General features: G+C 33.6%; 3 protein-coding genes across 4 annotated transcripts; all 3 read right to left on the reverse strand.

Moving 5' to 3' along the window:
* Positions 1 to 187: 187 nt before the first annotated feature.
* Positions 188 to 2509, reverse strand: LOC123226089 (ubiquitin-conjugating enzyme E2 20-like). Its single transcript, XM_044650566.1, has 6 exons — positions 2204 to 2509; positions 1879 to 1906; positions 1321 to 1548; positions 1152 to 1215; positions 981 to 1040; positions 188 to 813 (listed from the first exon to the last, which is right to left on the reverse strand). Exons 1-6 carry the CDS (start codon positions 2320 to 2322, stop codon positions 767 to 769), a joined length of 546 nt encoding a protein of 181 aa, XP_044506501.1. The 5' UTR covers positions 2323 to 2509; the 3' UTR covers positions 188 to 766.
* Positions 2510 to 4069: 1560 nt separating this feature from the next.
* LOC123225407 lies at positions 4070 to 8458 on the reverse strand. Of its 2 annotated transcripts, none has more exons than XM_044649347.1 (9): positions 8428 to 8458; positions 8086 to 8133; positions 7859 to 7928; positions 6700 to 6790; positions 6492 to 6553; positions 5436 to 5746; positions 5327 to 5360; positions 5113 to 5241; positions 4070 to 4502 (listed from the first exon to the last, which is right to left on the reverse strand). In XM_044649347.1, exons 2-9 carry the CDS (start codon positions 8131 to 8133, stop codon positions 4312 to 4314), a joined length of 936 nt encoding a protein of 311 aa, XP_044505282.1. In that variant the 5' UTR covers positions 8428 to 8458; the 3' UTR covers positions 4070 to 4311. The 2 variants fall into 2 exon arrangements, with proteins under 2 accessions (XP_044505282.1, XP_044505281.1); XM_044649346.1 differs by having other exon boundaries at positions 8342 to 8433.
* Positions 8459 to 9596: 1138 nt separating this feature from the next.
* On the reverse strand, positions 9597 to 13405 carry LOC123226113 (nucleolar GTP-binding protein 1-like). Its single transcript, XM_044650598.1, has 3 exons — positions 13208 to 13405; positions 10193 to 12236; positions 9597 to 9931 (listed from the first exon to the last, which is right to left on the reverse strand). The coding sequence occupies exon 2, from the start codon at positions 12220 to 12222 to the stop codon at positions 10201 to 10203; it is 2022 nt and encodes a 673-aa protein (XP_044506533.1). The 5' UTR covers positions 12223 to 12236; positions 13208 to 13405; the 3' UTR covers positions 9597 to 9931; positions 10193 to 10200.
* Between the last annotated feature and the right edge of the window lie 5125 nt (positions 13406 to 18530).

The following is an 18530-nucleotide window of genomic DNA, read 5'->3' on the forward strand; positions in this document are numbered from 1 at the left end:
TAAGGTTTCAGAGTTTTTTCAACCAATTATATTGTTGCAGGGCTTCTTGTAGGGACATGTTTTTTCTCTTGGATGGAAAGTAAAATGCAATTTTCTCTTTTTAACAGAATATCAGGTTTCATAAAAACTAAAGGCGAAAAAATAATGAGATTCAAACCTCTACTATGTTTATGAAACTTTAACTTATCTAATGCAGTAAGTATGGATCCAATCATTGTATTCTGGATTTACGCATTCAACAAATACGGACAAAGTTTCTAATTACCAAAAAAATAATAATAACAAGATTTGATTATATAACATAATAAGCTTTTGAAAATTGCTAGTGAATCTAAATATTGGACACTCTTGTGAACAACAACACTTATCATCAGAAACTAAAAAAGATTACACATATATGACTCTATTTATTGTAAATTCCGAATCACTTTGAGAATTTCGTCTATGATGCTCAAAACAAGTTCCTTTTTGCCAAATAACTTTCAGAAGGTGAAAGTAACTCTGCTTAAAGCGATAATTTTGAGATTTAAAAGAGCATCAATTCAATTCATTTCCACTAAAAAACAAAAAATGTATTCATTGATAAAGGCCCCTTTAATGTGTAAAGAGAGACACAAGCAACACTTCTCAAAGAATAACAACAAATCCACACTCAACAAACACACATTTTTGAATCTTGATTCTCTCCCTACTTCAAGAAAACAGAAGGGAGTTTCTTTTATATCAATCAGACTTCACTTCCCACTATTGACCATCTCTTCACAAATCATGCACTTGGAGGCTTGTAAAATTTCTCAACCATCTTCCTATATTCTGCAAAAGCCATATATCAAGAAAATTTATCAGATAAGCTAAAACACAAACCAAAAAGGGCATTAATATTTCATTTACCTTGATATAAAATCAACATTTATATTAAATGCACTCAATATACTTTCAATAAGTCATCTTAGAGGGCTGTAAATATACTTTCAATATACCTGCTTGATTGCTCCATAGCTGTGCTGCTTGACTGTTTAGAGGGGAACTGATGTTTGGTTCTGAAAGTAACATAAAATAAAAGCGAAAATCATAAGAACAATTTACATACAAAACAAGATATCACAATCATCCAAATACAGAAAAAAAAAAAAAAAAAAGTGTTCACATACCTCCAAGCAAGCTCTGGATTGATATCAGAATTGTTCTCACATCATAAGCTGAAGACCATTTATCCTGTAAATTTAAACCACATGAAACTGAACCCAGATGATATGAAAATTTGAAAACTTCACAGAGACAATTGGGGCAGACAACCATGTCAAGAAAGAGGAAGGTTACCTGAAGAATGTCCAGGCAAATATTGCCAAAGAGATCAACATTGGGATGAAAGCAAATGGTTTCGAACTTCACCTTTGGAGGCTTGAATGGATAGTCAAAAGGGAAAGAAAGGGATAGCTTGTACTCTGTTCCTTCAAAAACCGTGTCTTTGCTTCCATGGATTGTACCTTTCCAGGAGAATATGTTGTCCTCCTCAGGGAATGCAGATATCCCTGAATCTCCACTCATCTGAAATTTCATTGAATTCACTCGTAAGAAACTTCAAAATTTAATCCTTTATGCCTTAAAATATGAATATTACTTTGTCAAAACAATAACTTTCCTCTTCTGAGTCATTAATTTTCTCAGCAACCAAACAGAAAATTAGGTAAAATAACAAGAAAATACATCACAGATTACGGCATAAATTCATTTGTAAGCAACTTTAAATTTTAATAAAATTGTTGTTCTCAGTGAAAAGGTAACTTTCCATTTCTGAGTTCTCAATTTTCTCTCCATCCAAACAGAAAAATTAGGAAGTTAACAAAAGAAAACAGCATTATAAATCAGTGTTCTTACCATTAAGGCCATCAGTTCCGTCTGCAACCTGTTCAATCAAACATTAAAAAGAACCAATTAAAAATCCCAAAAATCCAAAACAATTAATAGAAATATACAATCTAATAAACTTAAAACCCAATTCAAGAACTAAAACAATTCACCTTGAAAATAAAAAGAAAGAAAAAAAAAATCCTAAAAACCAAGAAAATTAAACCGGCAGAGATTAAACAAACCCTCCTATACCCACATTAAATTCACAAAAACAAACAATAAAAAAAAAAAGAAAGAAAAAAACTTGAATTACTTATTAAACAAAACAATAGGCAATAAATAAAAGTATTACCTTTTTAGCACAGATGGATTGTCAACGGTCTTGACTGGGTTAACAGATTGCTCAGTAGCGGTGGCAGTGGCGGGAGCGGCCGCCGGAGTGTTGCTTTGGTGCCCGTTAACAGTAGGCATAACTTCGCTTCTTTCTTCCTCTTTAATTTGATTAATTCTTTATGAAACAACAAAATCTATATAACCCAGAAGGAGAAAAACAGGAGAAAGGTTTAAATTTTGCTTTAAGAAAGCGAAAAAACAAGGAGAAGAAGAGCCTGAAGTGGGGTTTTTACTTCTCTTATTCTTCTGAAGCGAGCGTTACAGAAAGAGAGGGGAGAGTAGGGACCGGAGGATGTTGGGTTTGCTTTTAAATTGTGAGAGGGAGATGTTAAACGGTGTCGGTTTGTGTGGTTTGGTGGAGTTTTTATAAAATACTATGGACTTTGCAGGAAAAGGACGGCTTAGATTCGTGCTGTCTTTAGGTTTAGCAACGGCTAGTTTTCATGGGTGTAAATTGATTGTATTTGTAAACCATCTATTACTTAAATTTGAGAATTTATTTTTAAGTTAATACCAAAAGAGCAATATCATATGTATATATATTTTTTATATAATTTATATTAATATATGATATATTATTATATAATAATATGTTATTGTATTTTTAATTCAAAATCATTCAATTATACAATAATATATCATCTGTGTATCTAAATTATGTACTAAAAATGTATACGTATAGTTTTTTGATACTAAAAAAGGTTAAGTCATATATATATGATATAACTTTTTAATTTTTCTATCTTACAAATTGCATTTTCCCACTTTGGTTGATTTTTTTTCTTCAAAATTAAATTTTATTAGATAAAAAATCTTTAAAAGATAAAAAATTTTATTTTATTTTTAAAATGATGATAAAATCAACAAAAATTTTAAAAACCTTTAAAAATTGAAATTGCATTGGAATTCTTTTATTTCCGTTTCTTTTTACTTTCGTCATTTTTTAAAAAATCTAATTGTTGATTATCTCCCCACCATTAGCCTCCACTCCCCTCATCATCGTTGCAATGAGTTGTCATCAACGGCAACCTTCAATCAAGTGAAGGCTATCATCGACAACAATTTTTGTATATTGACAATTCAAGTGAAGGTTGTCTTCAATAACAACTTTCACTCAATTAACAAACTTCACTTCATTAATAACTCAAGTGAAGACTATTATCAACGACAATAAGAATGATGAGAGTCAATAATAGTGAGAACATGACAATGATAAAAAAATGTTATCAATAATTACAATTTTCAAAAAAAGTATAGATCAATTTGTAAGTTTTTAAATATTTTAAATTTAATTTGAAAAAAAGTTTAAATTAACACATCACATTTAAACATTTAAGTCTAATATGTAAAAGAGTTTTTTAATTACTTTTTTTTTTAATTTATAAATAATAAAACTATTATTTTATCTTTATGTAGTGAGACTTTTAGATATTTATACCATTTACAGGCTGTAAAAAATGTTTTTACACCAAACCCTGATGGATAATTTAATTTACTTCTTATTTTAATGTATATATCAAAAAGGTTACTTAAAATCACTATCAAGCAAAACTATTTAAAACATTAAATATATTAAAAATTGTATTTTTTTAATATAAAATACGTTAAAATAAATATATATTTAGTCTACCAATAACACAATCCATCTATAATTTAAATTATTATTTTTGAAGTAAAAAGATAAACTTATACACCCTTCGCCATTTAAGAAATAGAGGATTGACAATCCAAGCTTAATCAAGTAAAATGAAACACGATTATATAAATTTCAGTTAATGATATTTCGATTATCCCTTTTAAATATAAATAAAAAAGAACAAATTTCTTCATGATCCAGGACATACTTATATTTCATGCAAATTGCTAAAAGGGTTAAGTTGAAATATTCTTCATCTAAATGATCAAAATATATCAGAAAAAAGAGGTTCAAGTCTCATGATTGTGTGAATATGACAAACAAATTTTACTACATAATTTCACATATGCTAAAGCAAGTAGAAAAAGGAACATTTCGGCGTCGCTATCTAAAAGGAAATACACGAGCCTGTGAATTTGCAGAATTAGCTATTAGCGATGTAGCTTGATCACACGGGCTATCCTCTCGAAAAATATCGGACACATACTTATACTAAACATTAGGACCTCCCTCATCCACTCGGGTGCTACCCTCTCAAATGTTCCTAGAGAAACTACACGGTAGAGCAGCTCCGATTCCTTCCCGCCTACATTTTCTATCCAGGTTAGACTGAATGAGTAACCTGTTATTCACACAATAGGCAATGTTAAGCAACTGATCCTACAAAAGCTCCAATACAATTTATATATAGCTTTCGTTGTTCATATCACATCGACATTGCCCGTACATGAGTGTCAGTTAAGATTATACATGCACATGGAATGTATCCTATGAACAATAGATGATATGACGATCCATGTAAGCATGAAGCTGACTCTCTTTTTATGGGAAAGCCGTCTTGATATTAGTCTTAAACTAAACTCAAATTCCTTCATTTGTGTCCCAAGAGAAGATTTTGTTTCCAAGTACATATTCCATCCCTTGGATTGAATACTAAAAAATTAGGACAGCACACCATCAAAATATAGCCTTCACTTTACCCATTCATAGGTTTGATGTGGAATTTCAATATTTTTGGATTTTGTTCAAGATTTTATAATGAGTTGTATCTTCCTACTCATGTATATTTCCTTTTCATCCAATAAGATCTTTACTAATTTGGATAATATTAAACATAAATACACAATTCAAATGACATTTGGAAATAATGGAAAGAAACAATTAAGCAGAACTGAAATGGAGAGAAAAAGCAGACTCAAGTAACTAGAAAGAATTCCAGAATTAAGAATTACCACTTGATTGATGCAGAGCTGAAATGCTTACTCCATCAGTATGGATAAGTGCAGATAATTTCATGCCAACTAAGTATTCAACAAGAGCTTGAAAAAGGCAGTTGGCAGAACTAATGTTATGTATATCACCTTAAATTGAAAAAAAAAAAAAAAAATTAACACCAATAACATATTGTGCAAGTAAAAGATGTAACGTCTCAATTTCAAAACCTACCTGATTTGTCGTTAGCTCTTTTGCAGCATTCTGGCTGGAAATTACAGTACAACAGTCAGAGAGGAAATTAATTATTTTGGCACAAAAGGCATAGGGTTTTATGGCATACCAGCTGATCATATACAAAAGCGCCACTCGACACAGTTTCTTTTGATAAATCCTTTTCTGATTCTCCTGCAATTGCACCATCTTGGCCACCAGAACTAGGCATAATTGTACTTTCTCTCTCAGTCCTAATTTCCCTGCTACGCTTTCTTGTCATTCTTTTAGAGGAGCTCATGGGCAACTTTACGGGTGCAATTTGAGCACCTTCAGGAGTATTTAGCTGCATGTAATCATTTTTGTCATCCTTCAAGCATGAAGAAATTCTCTCTTGATTAAACTTTTGGAGCCTCTCAACTTCTTCGGACAGAGCTTTATCTACACATTTGTTAGACCCTCAACAATGAACATGGTTTGAACACTTGGCCAGAAAATTAACAAATAATTTTCCAACATATACAACAAATAGTGAGCTTTAAGAACACTCTAATCAGTCACTTTCCCTAAATGATTAAACAATATTAAGACATGAGCCATAAAAATAAGAAAAACAGCTTGGGCATCAAGAGAGCCATTTAGATACAATCTCTAAAAGTTGAATCTGAAGGCAAAAGCAAATAATGAGCTCAGACACGAACTCATCAAAAAATGTGGCAGCAATTTGAAGTTCAAATTGCAGGTGGACACATTGCTGCTAGCCAATACTTTTAAAGGCTTGGGTATCAAATTGCTGCCATTCAGTACTTCAAAAGTGGACAGATTCAGTAATTTTTTATTTAAATGTTTTAACCTACATAACGAGGTGGTATCTGTCAGCTAGATCTTCTAAGAAATTCACAGCGAATCCAAGTATAAACTAAAAGCAGAATCTTTTACATAACTTGATCAACTTGAAATGTCATAGTAAACAATATGTTAAACCAATGATTATCAAAGACCTTGGGCATCACACAAACCTTCTTACCCAGAATCAATTCTATTTCATTCATAAGCATGAGATATTTTTCATATAAATATAATGTATCCAGATGGAATGAGGTAGGGTTCTCGAGGTGCAGAATTTTACCACTACAGGAAGAGTTAACCATAAAAATTCTATTAAATTAACTCATTTATTTCTTACTCTTTTGGTTCTCTTCTGTTAAAAGTTTTTGGTATTCAACAACTTGCTCATTGTTGGTGGACCTGGAATGAAAGTAAATATGTTGCAGAGTTCTGTTATTGATAGAAGAGTAAATGAAGAAGAAGCGGCAGCTACGAATAGAAGAACAAGAAGAAAAAAAGAAAAAAGAAAGAAAGAAAGAAAGAAAGGAAAGCTTTGAAAGTGATGCCTGATGGAGTCCACTTCAGTTCTCAAGTTGTTAACTTGAGCACGTAACTGGTCATTTTCATTTCTCAAGTATTCTATCAACTCTTCTGCAGCTGCAATGATATGAATTAAACAGTAAAATACTGAGGATTTCTAAAAATTTGAATTTGACCTATAATTCTAGTAAATAAGGCAAACCAGATATAAAAAAGAAAAACCACTAAATTCGACAAACATTTCATATGTTTTATACAGAGATAAGATGAAGCGAAATTTTATCTTTTTTTTTTTCGGTTCATGAAGTTAAACAGACACAAATAATATCCCAGTTTAAACTTAATAATTCGAATCATATTGGCAGTGTCACACAAACCTGTGTTACAAATATATTTTCTTTCATCCACAAAGACTTACAAAAGAGGAACAAACACTAAGAGTGTCATCATCATGCTTACAAAGATGGCAACAGACACAAGCAGTTGATAAATGCTTATGATCAAAACAACACTAACTGAAATATCTAGAAGCTGCATTTTGAAGCAATGAAAACACATTTATGAGCTAACAAAACCTAAAAATACAAACATGCTGCAAAAGCCCTTTGATAGGCCCCAACATCAAGCTCAAAAACAAAGAGAAGAACAGAAAATTTAACAGGATTTCTTGAGAAAGCTCAGTAACTTCAGATCTTCATATATGTTAAGTTGTTATACGGTAATCCTCAGCCTGCAAAAATTCTACACGAGGAATGTCTCTGAATAAGCCCAAGCTGTTCCGACAAGTGACTTTTTCATTCTTTTTGTTTTATCTAAGTTATATTTATATCCCACAGGAGTAGTAGACATATCAAAGTCTCGTTAGATTCTATTGCTGCTATCTAAGCCTATATTGTGCAAGACACAAATTGCATAAACCAGTTGGTGACAAGAAATTGCATCAATATATTTTAAAATTGTCAGCCCAGAAGTGAATGAATTGACATAAATTGTGCGGATGATAGAACTCACAACTGGCTTCCAATAATCAATCAAACTTATTTTCAAAATAATATACAATCAAATCTAGTAGATGCACAAAATTTCCATTTCATTCGTGGCGCTTAATTCTTGCAGTTTAATATATCAAGACAAGAGAAACTCAATAATTTGTAAAATTGCCTAGCTAAGCTGAAGAATACGTACCATTCACATATTTTAGAAACTTCAATTCTTGATCTTTACTAATTTCCTCAAATTCACTGAATTTTTTCTTCTGAAAATCACAACAAAATTAAAAAATAATAATAAAACCAGCTTCTTGTTTTCTCTAATACAAATCTGCAAGGACAAACATTTCCTACGTTTTTCCTTAATTTCTCGGTGATAATTAACAAAAACACAAAGATGAAAAGAAAAAGAGAAACAGATACCTTCAATTTGTTGAACCTATCATAGAGTTTCACGTACAAAGATTCCATCTGCATCAAAGAATGAAAACAAGCTCATTTAATTTTTTCAAAGAAACAAGTGCATAAAGAGAGGAAAAAAAAAACCAAAGAGATGGTGAATTTTCGCATTGAATAAAGTTTTCCGTTGTTTTGTCCTTGGGTTCTCCGAGGCCAAACACAGAAATGCCGACATTCAATGAACAAAAGAAGTCAAATTAGGAAGTAGTGATGCGATTACCGGCGTTTGGAAGCCGAGAAAGCGCGGGAAAGAGAAATTTCAAATTTCAGAGATAGTTGTGGTTGAGGAATTTGTTTTGCCCTCACCTGCTCTCACTGTCTTTTTGTTTACGACTTAGGCGAGTTTCGTTTGACTCTTGGATGAGGGGTCATGAGGGGTTCCCTCACAAATGGCAACTTTTCGAAGAATTCCAAAAATAACCAAAGTTTATTTACGAAAGGACAAAAATACCCTTAATGAGGCCATAAAAGCAAAATTGCAGAATTTTAGCTGAAATTCAAATATATTTTGGTGTTTTAATATTTCTTTGTTTGCTTCTCTGCTGGTTTCTAATTTAATTCAAAAGGGAAGTGAAGCCAATAAATGCTAATTTAAGTGAAACTAATTAGTTTCATTGAACAAGTGCTGGAAATTGAATTGATCATTAGAGATGGATTCAGAATTGGAATATTGCATTTCAGCTATTAGCAGTGAAAATATCTTGCAGAATTTTTTGGATTGATTCTCCTTTTGGTGGGAGCTTAGTTGTTGATTTGATTTGAAAAAACTTCTTTCTCATGAAGTATCAAATAGGAGGAATTATCTAATCACTAGTTATTTGTCGAGACATCCGTACCTCAAGTAGAATTTCTTTTGAGCTGCAAACTACTCTACAACAACTATCATTTACATTTCATCGACTTTGCTGGTCCACCCTCCAGACCCTGAATTCTCTTTCAAATACAGTTGCAATCTCTCACAACCTTATAGTGATCTTCTTTATCTTAGACTTCATCAGAGAATTGAAATTAAGGGATTCAATGAAACCTCTATAAAAAGTGGGAATGAGTTCAAGTACCATACTTATGCTACCTTCATCTCCAGGGCGATCAACCAACAAGTTCTGAAGCTCGACAAGCCATCTTTTCAGACTCATTGATCCTCTGCACCCTAAAGCGCTGCATGAATCTTCAGCAGTATTCGCTCCTACTTGTTGAGTCCAACTTGGATATGCTCTTAGCGCACAAATTAAAGCAGTTGGGGCGAATTCAACTTCAACAGGTCATGGAAGGAGGCTGACAGAATAGCCTCTCCGATAATGGACATGCTTTCTTTGATTTAAGACGGAGGAAATTGAGCTGGATTCCGCAAGAAGTTCTAATTAGTTTGCTCTAAGCATTCAAAGCATATTATTTTTCTTGTTTCAGAATCAGTACTGCCATATTTTGAATGCTTTCAATGGAAATAAACCAGGGCAACATAAATGACAACGCAATTATGACAGTATAATAATCTGACAACTTTTATCTCAAATAAAATATCAAGGAAATCGCTCACCAAGTCACATTAAAGACTTTGAGCTATAAACTTAAAAAGGCAACATCATAAGTTAGAGAATATCCGGATTCAAAATTTCTGTAACAGAAGAAATTCTCAGGAGAAAAAGAAGAAAAAAAATTCCAAGGTCAAAACCTCAGGCCAAAATTTTGATCAGCAGGTACAGTACTATGATCCAAGCACCTCTGCTGGACATACACCATTCTCACTTGCAAGAGCGAAAGCCATATCCATACCATAGCTGACAAGCTGAAAAGGATGCCCGACATAGCCCTTATAAACGTACAACAAACAAATAATTAGGAAGATTATTCTGACACGCTTGGTATAAAATGATAGTCTTAAACTAGTACCTCGGTATGAATAATTAAACAATTAGAGAAGAAGATCAAGTCTATTGATCAAAATAATTATACACGTATTTATATATGTATGTAATACAATAAACACCTAAGCATGGAGATATTAAGGAGCTGAAGATGGGTAAATAGATACTGGAAAAAATTAATTAAGATCAATGCATGAGTTATATACCTTGAACTTCACCGTCTTTGGGTTTTTCCAATGGAGCGTTTTCCAGAGAACAAATGCTTTGGTTTCAATGTAGGAATAACTCTGTCAGCTTCTCCACGACGAGCATCCTTGTTCCTCTTCTTAACAGATTTCTTGCCCAGTTTGATTGCCTTGACCTTTTGAGCAGAGTCCTTGAAGCCCTCTCCTGGGGCAACTTCACCAGGAGGTCGTGATTTTGACCTTGACCGGGACATGGACCTCAGCCGCAGCTTCTTGTTTGGTTGGTCCACATCCATATCCATAGCATCACCATTATTAATATTTCCCCTGTCAGGTGACCTCTCCCTTTTACGGCCTCTAGACTTGCTGCGGGCACGATTCATTGCCAAAGAAGGATCCAGTCCCAAAGATGATAGCTGCCTCCCCATTCTCTGTGTCGTGTACTTCCTTTCCTTGTCAAACTTTCTAGGTACTGTGGGCCGACTCTCAGCAGTGCTTTTCTTGATCCTATGTTGTTGAATGAGCAAGCTTTTCTTTCTCCTGATCTCTGCCAGTGCTTCTTGCTCTTCTGGGGATAGTTCATTACCATCCTGTTCAAAATCATCATCTTCCCCTATTTCCCTAAAACCTTCTTCCCGTTCCAACTCTTCAAGCCTTAACAAGATATCTGGATCAACAAAGTCATAAACATTGTGGCCATCGAGAATTTCAGGCATTATATCTTCTTTCCATTCATCATTGGACAAGATATAATTCTTTCTCAGACTGGCAGAATATACACCAGCACCACCATTCTCGTTCTCCAAATCCTTTTCTGTCTTCCTCTTTTCGTGTTCAGCTGCTTGCTTGGCTTTAGCTTCCAAAACTGCCTGAGGTATACAAGGTGGCCTTTCCTTCTGGTCCCGTGGCTTTGGCATTGCTACATGAAACCGATTCATACAGTCATTTATCTTTTTGGTTTTCATCTTCATTTCTACCCTTTGATTCAATAACCTCTCACAAGCTGCATTCTTCACCAAACTAACCCCATCTTCAGTCAAAGTGCTCATGGTCAATAGCACCCCCTCATCAGTTTCAAGTTCTCCTCCTGAAGCCATCACAGTTTTCAATGCTTCAGCTTTCATCTCCATAACCAATTTCGTGTCTTCCTCAGATATATTTTCCAGTGGCTGCAAATCAGTCTTGTTACAGACAATAATCAAGGGTTTGTTCATAAACAGAGACTTAATGCTGTGAAAAAGAGCTGCCTGCTGGGCAATGCTGTATCCACATGATCCTGAGATGTCCAAGAAGAACAGCACAGCAGCTCGTAGATGTGCCAGCGCTGTTATACTGCACATTTCAATAATGTTACGATCTTCAAATGGCCGGTCCAAAATACCTGGGGTATCAATCACCTGATACCTCAGATACTTATAATCAGTATGACCTACAAAGAGTGACTTTGTGGTAAAAGCATAAGGCTGGACATCCACATCAGCCCTGGTAATCTTATTCATAAATGAGCTCTTTCCAACATTAGGGTACCCACAAATCAAAATAGTCCTTGTATTTGGATCAATTGAAGGAAGCCTTGCCATGTGTTGTCTGATCTGTTCTAAATATGCCAGACTAGGACTAATTCTCTTTATTACAGTACACATTCGACCAAGAGCAGCAACCTTTAGAGATTTGCAACGGTAAAGCGAGTCACCATACTTCAACAACTTCACATAATCTTTAGAAATTTTGCTGATGAGGTTCCTTGCAGTGTTTATTTGGCCAAGAGCAAGCTTGTAGTGATCTTTATTATAGAGCACATGCAGAAGGTCTCCATAAAAAGGGTGGATATCATCTAGACGTGGAAACTCTTCAATGATTGTAGACAGTTTCTCATGAAAATTTTGTTGCGTATATTTTACCTTACGCATGTAAAACTGACGGAGCCGAGAAATGGCATATCCTTTATGAACAACAGTCGGTGTTTGACGTTGGGTACGGGATAGAATGATGTCAATGAAATCCTTTCCATTAGGAACAACAGTAATCTTCTTGAAATTATATTGCACCATCTTCAAGCACTTGCCTGTGAAGATTTAAAAGGTAATATGTAAGAAAATAAAGTAATTAGAAACAGCAGAGGAATATATATACACAACAATATATTCATAGCTTGCAAGCCACCATGGTATTAGAAATCCAAATCTATTCATGACAAGAGCACACAAAACTATTACTACTTAAAGCATGATAGAAGCAATAAAACACTGGCTCTCTCAGCCCTTAGATTAGCTGGCTGGTCAAAGTTCTGATGTTGGTATTGAAGCATTCCCTAAAATATATCATACTATTTTTATAAGAAAGTATAAATTTGCAAGTAAAAAATTGGATTATTGACAAGGATCCAGAAAAAACTAAAAACCAAGCTAACAATCTATAAAAAATGCCGCAAATATTCATCCTTCTATTGAAGGGAAACCAAAAGATAATAAAAAATAAACCTAAAATGCATTATAACATCGACAAACTCCAAGTACAGTAACGCCAAGTATGTGCGTACTAGCAAACTATGTTATGCAAGACTTCTGCTTTCAGTTATGCCAGACTATCAAAACACCATATTAAACTACCGCTAAAGAAAAGAACTAGACTTGGACATGCAAAACAGCAACACAAGCTACTGAACAAAACACTAATAAAAACTAAGAAATTGAAATTTTAAAAAATTTAACTCCATATTTCAAACTCAAAAGTTTATTTTCTGCAACATTTTGATCAACAACAATCAAAGAATAAACTTAACTACTTTACTACATAATAAAATAAACTTCATTAAAAACATCACAAACACAGAAAATTAGAAAAAAAAAAAGATTCAATCAATCGTTTCCCTTTTGTTCTTCCTGAAAATAACATTTTGAATGTAAATATAGTGATTAGATCAACAGTAACAAAAACAAGACATTTTTTCCTGCGTACGATAGGAACAAAGAAGATTAACACACAAATCACGCTGAAATTATAGTTTAAAGAGTCGAGAGAAATAGGTTTGCTTACCTGCCGCTTGTGACGGTGTGTGCTAGTATCAGTGCCGCTGGTAATGGAGGCTCTTCCGCTAGTGACGCCTTCGGATGAAAGAAACGGTGCCGCCTGTGATGGTGGCTCTTCAGAGCAGAGATACCGCCTCAGTGTAAAATTTCAAGGCAGAGAAGAAGAAGATGATGTGTGGCGGCCTGTCACCTAGGGTTGATTTAATTTTACTATATAATACTTTTATAGTAGGAGGTAAATATCATGCACACCCCTAAGGTTTTATACAATTACTTTGGTTTTCGGTTTTCTTTTTTTTTTTAAATAGATACTAAACCAATAAAACCTTATATGCATTCTTCTGAGTACATGAATAAATATATAGATAATGTATTATAATTGAATGATCTTAAATTAAAAATAAATTAATATTTAATTATATAATAACATATTATTTTTGTATTAAAATATATATATATAAAACATTATTATACTATAATATTTCAAAAAAATGAGTACATGTATTTTTGACAATAGTTTTTGTATATTACTTATGATCAACTCAATTAAATTAATATATGAAGTTTATCTTTATGACTCAATTATTATAGGTGGCAAAAACTAGGAATTAAGAAGGTCAAAAAACTTATTTTCACCCAAGGTTTAGCCCCGTTTTCACACACATATGTGGGGTTTTAGAAATCTAAACACTTACCTATAAATCGTTAAATTTAATAAAATTTGTTAATTATAGGGGATATTAGAAAATATTAAAATTTATATTATTTTCCTTCTTAGTTTAAAAAATTAATAATTTTTTTAGGTTAAATTTTAAAAAGTTTATTTTCCCCCTAAAGTTTCAATTTTCCTATGAAACCTCACCCTCTCTAGCAATAGGCACCCTTTGGTTCTCTCTCTCCCTTCTTTCGGACTCATCTTGGCTGGAAAAGACGATTCTTTGTCTAGAAAAAAACAATTTCAGCTCTTCGTTTTCATGTACAACGAAGCAACAACGGGGGAATTTCGGTCGAAGTGAAAGCGTGTCGAGAAAGAGAGTTCGTGGGCTAAAGAAGACTGTCAAAAAAGTTTGGTTTTGAAAAATAAACTTTAAAAAAGAACATGTAACTTTTTAAAACTTAGAACGAGGAGGGATAAGTTTTTAAAATTAATTACACCCATTGATTAAGACATGTGTCCCTTAAATCCTGCCCTTCAAGGCTCCCCAAAAAATTTTAGAAAATCATGTGTTCTTTAAGGCTGATAAAGCATCCTTGGTTGTTATTGAAATAAGTCAAATAACAGCATGCGAAAATTTTGGCAAGTAATAATATTTTCCCGCAGAAAACATTTTGTATTAAGCATCTTATGCAAACGAAGAACAAATGGTATCGTTTAAAGCAAAACATTGCACACCTTGAGCGACTCTCGCAATTTCTTTTGCAAAACCTATGGAGACAAAACTCTTTTTCTGTGTCTTCGATTACGAAGAGAGACATTCCTGCTTTGTATATTTTCCCAGCCACTTCAAGAATTTCATCCTTCATCAAAGGAAGACATGTAAAAGCATGGAATCTAAGCAAGAGATGATGCCACCTGAAAGTAGAACACAAAAATCCGTAGTACAGCAATGTATTACAGTTGATAAACCTATGAAGCATACATATACAACTGAAAGAGCATTATTGCATTTAAATCAGCTCAATTATTTTTTCAAAACTTCTCTTTCAAAAAATAAAAGGTAGAGCTAAGTACTTGAGAGTTCTCAATCCTACCAATGCTCCTGCTTTTCTTGCCATTCTTTTCACCCCATTTCAGCTCTCTCCACAAGAACTTTCCTAATTTTTTGAGTATCCTTCTCATGACATAATTTTTGATATGGTGCAGCTGCCCTAAGGGGCTAATCTCCTTACCGGACACTGTGAACAATAATGGAGCTTATTCAAAATGATGAACTCTGCATAGAGAATATCAAGTTTTCGAAAATATAGAACTTTACCCTTTTTTTTTTTAAAAGGAAAAGAACAGTATAGTAATAATGAGAACTAATGTTTACAATGGAGGAACAGATGTCCACAGCAAGAGAGGAAGATCTTTAGGCAAAATTCAAAAATAAGAGAAAGATCACAAAAGAGCCTTAGCCAGTTATGAAAAATAAGAACGAGATATCTTGGAAACTTTTGGCAGTAAACATTGAAAGGGCAGCAAAATAACATGATTCTGCTTTCATAGAATACTAACATTCAAGGGATTAGAACAGTAGATCATTAGGGCAAGCTTGCTCAAATATAATGTTAATTGACCACTTGACTGAAAATCCCATGTTTGTAGGCAAGGATCTACAATAATATTTAGATTCTAACTTAAGAGAAGAGGGGGAGGTGGAGAGAGGTTAGAGGGTAACCTTTGGGAGCATTGGCTTGATATGTCAGCCTCTTATCCTATGAAAATAAGTTTCTCTTCTACCAAACCCCCTTCTGCGTCATGAAGAAAAAAATCTTTCAACAGAAACAAAACTTGATCATTAACCAGTCAAAAAACGTGAAATCAATATCTTTCTTTTGAGTTTTGACAACCTTTCTTACTTCTTTTCTTCCATGAAAGAAAGGGATGGAATTTAAATTTTTAAAAAAGAACAAAAAGAAAAACATAAAAATATTTGAAAACTGTTATAAACAGCCCAACAGATATTGTCCGCTTTGGGCTTCAGGCCCGCACAGCTTTAAAACGCATCTATTGAATTAAGGGTTTCTGGCCTCTGCTTATATATAAGCTCAGTAGACAGAACGAGAACGATGTGGGATTTTATGTCATAACACACCCCCCTCATCGTTATCGTGCTGATAACGTGTTATAAACAACCCAACAGATATTGTCCGCTTTAAGCTTCGGGCCCTCACGACTTTAAAATGCGTCTATTGAATTAAAGGCTTCTGGCCCCTGCTTATATACAAGTTCAGTAGACAGAACGGGGAGCGATGTGGGACTTCAGGTCTTCAGGTCATAACACACCCCCCCATCGCTATCGTGCTGATAACGTGTTATAAACAGCCCAACAGATATTGTCCGCTTTGGGCTTTAGACCCTCACTGCTTTAAAACGCGTCTATTAAGGGAGGGGCAGGCTTCAGGCCTGCATGGGCCACCACTCAACAGATACTGTCCGCTTTGTCACTTCAGGGGCTCACAGTTTCTATTACGCGTCTATTAGGGGGGGAGCTTCAGGCTCCAACCCCGCAGGTTCGTAACCTGCATGGACCACCATCAACAGATATTGTCCACTTTGATCTTCAGGACCTTACGGTTTTATTACGCGTCTATTGAGTTAAGGGCTTATGGCCCCTGCTTATATACAAGCTCAGTAGACAGAACGGGAGCAATGTGAGACTTCAGGTCACAACACACCCCCTCATCGCTATCGTGCTGATAATGTGTTATAAACAGCTCAACAAATATTGTCCGCACGGTTTTAAAACGCGTCTATTGAGTTAAGGGCTTCTGGCCCCTGCTTATATACAAGCTCAGTAGACAGAACGAGAGCGATATGAGACTTTAGGTCACAACACACCCCACATCGCTATCGTGCTGATAACGTGTTATAAACAGCCCAACAGATATTGTCCGTTTTAGGCTTTAGACCCTCACTGCTTTAAAACGCGTCTATTGAATTAAGGGTTTCTGGCCCCTGCTTATATACAAGCTCAGTAGACAGAACAGGAGCGATGTGAGACTTCAGATCACAACAAAAACAAAAATATAAAACAATAGATATATTTTTTTAAAGCAAAAATACTAATTTGAGGAGGGAATATAAATGACCCAATAAATTTGAAAATTTTTTTATTTTAATTTTTCATTGATTTTGATAGTATAAGTGTTTTCAAAGTTAAAAAACAAAAAACAAAAGCCTGTTTCTAAATATGAATCTTTTTTTTTTTTTTTTTTTGCAAAAGGCTTTATTAAAATTTTTCATTGATTTTTAGAACCATAAAAAGCACTGCTAACATGCAAGCCTATTAGAAATGTTTCCAACTTGATTGAAAAAAAAAAAAAAACAGAAAACCCGAAAGGTATATTCTCATCTAACGTTTAGTGCATCCTCAACTTTCACACATAAACTTTAAAAAAATTAAATACTCATTTGTCTGTTAAATTTAACTATTATTGTCAGGGGTAAAAATGTTAGATAGAAATTTTATTTAAAGAAATAATAGTTTATTCTCTTTTTCCACTTTAGTTTTAAAAACTAATAATTTTTTTCCTAACTTAGTTGTAAAAAATTACTTTTTCATCTCACCATCTAGAGTTTTTATATTTTAAAGTTAACAGTTGTCCCTCTCAAGGTTTAAAAATATTACACTTACATCTCAAAAAATATATTTTCTCTTTCTGATTATTCACTTTGACGTGTCATTAATCTCACTATCAGCACCTCCATATTTTAGGATTGACAATTACTTTTTAGTTTTATTGTTGGCAATGTTGTGATTAACTCTTAATAGTTATTAAAATCTATATAGACAAAGTGTTACTTTCTTTAAGGTATAAAACATTGTATTAGACAAAACCTCTTGACAAGTTTATATTTACATGAGAAGAAAATTAATTAGAAAAATAATCTAAATACTTTTAATAATTTTTATTGGTCCGGGTCCACCTGACCCGGTTGAATTTGACTGTTGAGGGTAGTTATTAGAAGAGAGTTGGAGGGCAATTGAACACTTATAAATTGTCTAAAAAGTGCCTCTTCCTAGTAACAACATTACATTATTTTTATCAAAGAAAAGAATTCTCCCTTCCTCTCTTGCAAAAACAAAAAGCACAAACCCTGTCTCCCAATGAAAATCAGTATGTGGGCAAATAGTATCGTGAAAATCGACTAACGTCAACACCTTGCATTTGATTCGAATGGGCTTCATCGGAATTGAATCCAGGTACACAAATTTAATATTTACAGTAATTCACAGAACTTAATTTTTGGCATCATTGTTCCAAACAATTTTAAAAAATGAGATTGATGTATGTTTAATGTTTTGGATTTGGCAGGTGTATCTTAAGAGGGATATTTATGTACTTAAAATGAATACGCATAATATCCCTCTTAAGATATTAATTATGATAAATTTAGAGAAAGTGTAAGCTAAATGTTCATTTCATTGTGATTTTATTCCTAAACTTCATCAACCAAATTATCTTACTTCACTGTCAATCAGAAAATTCCATCTCCGAAATTTAGCCTTTCTGGTGTGAGATGGACAACAAACCAAATAAGAAAGCCATTTGATTATTGGGTTTTAGCCAAAAATATGATTAGTCCAATAGAATCTGACAATAACACTTTAAGTCCTTGTCAA

The sequence above is a fragment of the Mangifera indica genome, chromosome 9 (genome assembly GCF_011075055.1).
Source record: "Mangifera indica cultivar Alphonso chromosome 9, CATAS_Mindica_2.1, whole genome shotgun sequence".
Classification (NCBI taxonomy): Eukaryota; Viridiplantae; Streptophyta; class Magnoliopsida; order Sapindales; family Anacardiaceae; genus Mangifera; species Mangifera indica.

Bases quoted from the DNA above. Each gene is read 5' to 3' on its own strand.
- LOC123226113 (XM_044650598.1), bottom strand. From the start codon at position 12,222: ATGGTGCAATATAATTTCAAGAAGATTACTGTTGTTCCTAATGGAAAG.
- LOC123226089 (XM_044650566.1), bottom strand. From the start codon at position 2,322: ATGCCTACTGTTAACGGGCACCAAAGCAACACTCCGGCGGCCGCTCCC. The intron at 1,216-1,320 runs GTAACCTTCCTC...TTAAATTTACAG, and splicing joins TTTGCCTGGACATTCTTCAG to GATAAATGGTCTTCAGCTTA. The intron at 814-980 runs GTATATTGAAAG...TGGCTTTTGCAG, and splicing joins GCTATGGAGCAATCAAGCAG to AATATAGGAAGATGGTTGAG.
- LOC123225407 (XM_044649347.1), bottom strand. From the start codon at position 8,133: ATGGAATCTTTGTACGTGAAACTCTATGATAGGTTCAACAAATTGAAG. The intron at 6,791-7,858 runs GTACGTATTCTT...ATATCATTGCAG, and splicing joins GTTTCTAAAATATGTGAATG to CTGCAGAAGAGTTGATAGAA. The intron at 5,747-6,491 runs GTAAGAAATAAA...ACAAATGTGTAG, and splicing joins AACAGAAGAGAACCAAAAGA to ATAAAGCTCTGTCCGAAGAA.